The following is a 3962-nucleotide window of genomic DNA, read 5'->3' on the forward strand; positions in this document are numbered from 1 at the left end:
TCAAAATAAATTTTGGTATAAAGTAGGTGGGAAAAGTTTCGAAAATACTATTTAAATACCAAGGACTATTTGTATTTTGTAGTACTTAGCAAGCTACAACTTTATCGATTAATGATAGTACTTTTTTACTTCTCTAAATATGATTATCCTTGTTTTTTAGGTAGGTGCACAAAAATTGAAAATAAAAACTATTGAGATTGCTTTAGGTGTCTTTATCAAAATTTAGTCAGATTTCGGGTCAAAACAGAAATATAAATAGTGAAGAAGAAAAGAAATTATTGTGTGTCAGTCTCTTGAAGTTCAACAAAACACCATCATGGGCCTCGTGACACCACTTGTCTTTTGCTCTTTCTCTCTCTAATTTCCCCTCCCAGATGCCCGCCATTTTCTCCGTAATCGCACTATCATGATTCACTGTAACCACGATTGAAGCTGTAATTTCCGCCATTAACAATGCAGGACCTAAGATTTCAAGATCACAAAATCAGCATTACCAGTAGCCAGTCGAGATCGAGCTACGGCGGAGGTAGTGCTGGTGGTGGTGGTGGTGGTGGTAGTCCCGACTCCGTCATATTCTCCAATTTCAGCCTCTTTTCTTCTTCCGCTTCAGCTAGCGTTGAGCGATGTTCTTCTGCTTCAGATGCTCTTGATCGAGATTCCATCGTCTCCGAAATGTCTCTGGTAATTATCACATTACAGATTACACTAAATATAATGTGTGCTATTGTAATGTACAGTATTTTTAATTAGTGTGAGTTGTGTTCCTTGTTGGATCAACAAATCTAGGGATGATTAAACCTCAAATTCGTCTGGTTCGAAGCGTTTAAAATGTCTTTTGATTTGTGGCACAGCATTTGTCGGGACGTGGTTTCCGTGATTCCTCCTCCTCCGCAAGGGGTCCAGATCCAGATCCAAACAATAATTCTACAGTAGTTAGGAGCGGAGGTCAGCATCCAGTAAGCAAAAAAGCCGAAAAAGCAAAAGGTATAATACAATAAACATTCTCATGGCCATGTTTCAATAATTTAAGCAAATTGAATTTTGAAGAGTTTCCTTTAACGAAAGCAAATCATAGAGGCAACTTTCCTTTTTTTCTATTCTACATGCAGCTATAATAGATTACACTGATGTCGAAACACATGGTGAGAAGCATCAAACTCTAGATTCAGCAAGAAGCTCCTTCTCTCAAGCTCTAAAAGGTATTATCCTAATAAAACTTTGCATCTTAACATGACTTTTAAGTTGTAATCAATAGCTACATGGTGAACTAATCAGAAAGTCGGGTTGTCATTTTCCTCTTTTACAGATTGCCAAACACGAAAGTCAAGATCTGAAATTCTATCAAGGAAGTCTGATAGAAAAAGACCAACATCTCTAGATCTCAACAATCAAGTGATAAATGTAACCACATCTTCTCCAAGACTTGCCATGAAAACCTCTGTTTCAAGTCGAAGAACAAGCTTATTCCCAAGTCCTGTAACCCCAAATTATCGACCTCCAAACATGAAAGGATGGAGTTCAGAACGTGTGCCTTTACCTACAAACACTAACAGAAGACAAGTGAGTTCTGGATTGATGTCTTACAATAGTGGAAGAACACTTCCTTCCAAATGGGAAGATGCTGAAAGGTGGATATGTAGTCCAGTTGGAGGAGAAACCGCTTTAAAACAATCAATTCAACAGCCACAAAGAAGACAAAAGTCAAAGAGTGGTCCACTTGGGCCACATGGATCTTCATTCTACTCCATGTATTCCCCTGCTGTACATACATTCGATGGAGGGAATATAGGAAGTTTAAATTTGCTCAATGGATCTCCATTTTCAAGTAGAATAAATTCTAGTAACAATGTTAATCGAAATGAGAGTAGTGGAAACTTCCCTTCATTGACTGAGCCATGTATGGCAAGATCAGTCAGTGTCCATGGTTGCTCTGAATCATTGAGTCAATCATTGTTGCGTATAACTCAAGGTTAGCTATTTCTATTTCATTAAGAATTTGGTAATGGAGTTTGGGTTTTTGGTTTTTAAATTATGAGTTGTTTACAGATGGAAAAACTGGTGATGTTTCAAGGAGAGATATGGCAACACAAATGAGCCCTGAGGGAAGTCAATACTCGTCTCCTAGAATGAGAAACTCTGTCTCTGTTTCCAATTCTGTTACTGTGGATGAGATGCAGCAGATCCGAACCTCTAAAGCAGATGTGAGAGATGTACAGGTGGATGATCAGGTCAGTTTGTCAAGATGGTCAAAGAAAACTAGAACTAGGATTCCGGGCAAGCGGGCAGGGTCAGACATAGTGGATGACTGGAAAAGAAAAGCGTTGGAGGTTCGGTCTGCAGATTGGGAAGTTTCAGAGATGACTAAAAGCCTTTCAAAGTATGTCAACTCTCTTCAATTCTCTTTTTTGTTTAAGAAAAAATAAAAACTGAAAATACAATGCTGTATTTTGGTAGATATTCTAAAGCACAATGTGCTAATATAAAAACAAAAATTTAAAGTACAGGTATGTTACACATTCTTATTAATTCTCTTTTCCAGGGTTAAAAGGGAGGAAGCTAAAATTACTGCTTGGGAGAATCTCCAGAAGGCAAAAGCAGAGGCATCGATACGCAAACTTGAGGTCTATTTTTCACCTTTTTAATATTTTATAGTACATGTACTAGCTCTTGATCTCTTTCGCCTGTGCAAAAGATGTAAATACCTTCCTTATCCGCATCATTGAAAATATCCCTAGAAAGTTCACCCAGTCCATTACACTCCCATACTGTATGACAAATGCGTTCGTCATACAGAATGAGAGTTCCGTGATGAAACTGGAACTAGACAGACTTTCTAGGGCTATTTTTAAATTATGACGATAAGGAGGGCGTTTACGTCTTTTGCATAGGCGAGAGATTGAGACCGAGTCCATGTCTCACCTTTTTGAATAGGACAACAATTGCAATTTTTGTTTGTCACATTCGTCCTGGTCTTGCAACAAATGTATGCCAGACACTGACATAGTCTGTCATGTCCTGTCATGTCATGTTATGTCATGTCATGTCCTGTTTATCTGACTGAGAGTCTGTCGTGTTATGTTTGTTATCTGATTTTGGTTATGTGATTCACAGATGAAATTGGAAAAAAAGCGATCGTCTTCCATGGATAAGATTATGAACAAACTACGATCAGCTCAAAAAAAGGCACAAGAAATGAGAGGGTCGGTTTTATCAAATCAAGTTCCTCGATCTTCAACTTCTTCTTCTTCACATAAGGCCATCTCACTTATCAGGACTCCACAAATAGGTTCCTTAAGTGGCTGCTTTACTTGCCATGCATTTTAACACAACCTATTTGTGGATGCCTTATAGGTAATTCCTGTTTGCTCTCTATGTATGTGCTAATTTTTCATTATCATTTATGTATCTCTCATATCTCATTCATATTCCTACAAGTGAAAGTAGAATTTTTTTTTTTTATCATTCGTTTTATGAAATTGTATTTTAATGTAATGTTCTATTTCAGTTTCTTTTTTTTGAAATAGAGATATGTTAAGGTATTGATTCCCTTCTACGTGAATGATAGTTACAAATTGGGTTTAAGTGTTGTCTCATAGTTTGTGTAGAATTTTATTTTGTATTATAAAAAAATGGTAAATTTTACTATCTGAGCAACCCATATGATAGGCCAATTGTGGATCAACTAATAATCTTACCCTCATGTGTAACTCCATTCTTCAACCACACTGCCAGCCGATTACCACTGCTATCTCCACCAACCACCTACCTCTGCTATTGCCACCACCCATCTACTGCCACACCCACCACCACTACCTGCCATTGCTACCACCACTGCCACACCCATGTACTGCCACTGCCGTCACTACCACAAACCATCACCATCCACCATCACTGCCACTACCATCATCACTGTCAGCACCACCTACCACTACCAACATGAATGCTCAGTTCACCGCCACCGA

General features: G+C 38.2%; 1 protein-coding gene across 1 annotated transcript; it reads left to right on the forward strand.

The window, feature by feature from the left end:
* The first annotated feature begins 273 nt into the window (after positions 1-273).
* LOC145043328 (Remorin family protein) lies at positions 274-3582 on the forward strand. The gene is made up of 7 exons (XM_078991957.1): positions 274-681; positions 852-984; positions 1110-1199; positions 1307-1969; positions 2047-2377; positions 2540-2621; positions 3112-3582. The coding sequence occupies exons 1-7, from the start codon at positions 454-456 to the stop codon at positions 3322-3324; spliced, it is 1740 nt and encodes a 579-aa protein (XP_078848083.1). The 5' UTR covers positions 274-453; the 3' UTR covers positions 3325-3582.
* The last annotated feature ends 380 nt before the right edge of the window (positions 3583-3962 follow it).

Source organism: Lactuca saligna, chromosome 4, assembly GCF_052625555.1.
Source record: "Lactuca saligna cultivar CGN05327 chromosome 4, ASM5262555v1, whole genome shotgun sequence".
NCBI lineage: Eukaryota > Viridiplantae > Streptophyta > Magnoliopsida > Asterales > Asteraceae > Lactuca > Lactuca saligna.

Excerpts from the sequence above, each read along its gene's own strand:
- LOC145043328 (XM_078991957.1), top strand. The coding sequence starts at position 454 with ATGCAGGACCTAAGATTTCAAGATCACAAAATCAGCATTACCAGTAGC. Across the intron at positions 682-851 it reads TCGTCTCCGAAATGTCTCTG|CATTTGTCGGGACGTGGTTT; the intron begins GTAATTATCACA and ends TTTGTGGCACAG. Across the intron at positions 1,200-1,306 it reads CTTCTCTCAAGCTCTAAAAG|ATTGCCAAACACGAAAGTCA; the intron begins GTATTATCCTAA and ends CCTCTTTTACAG.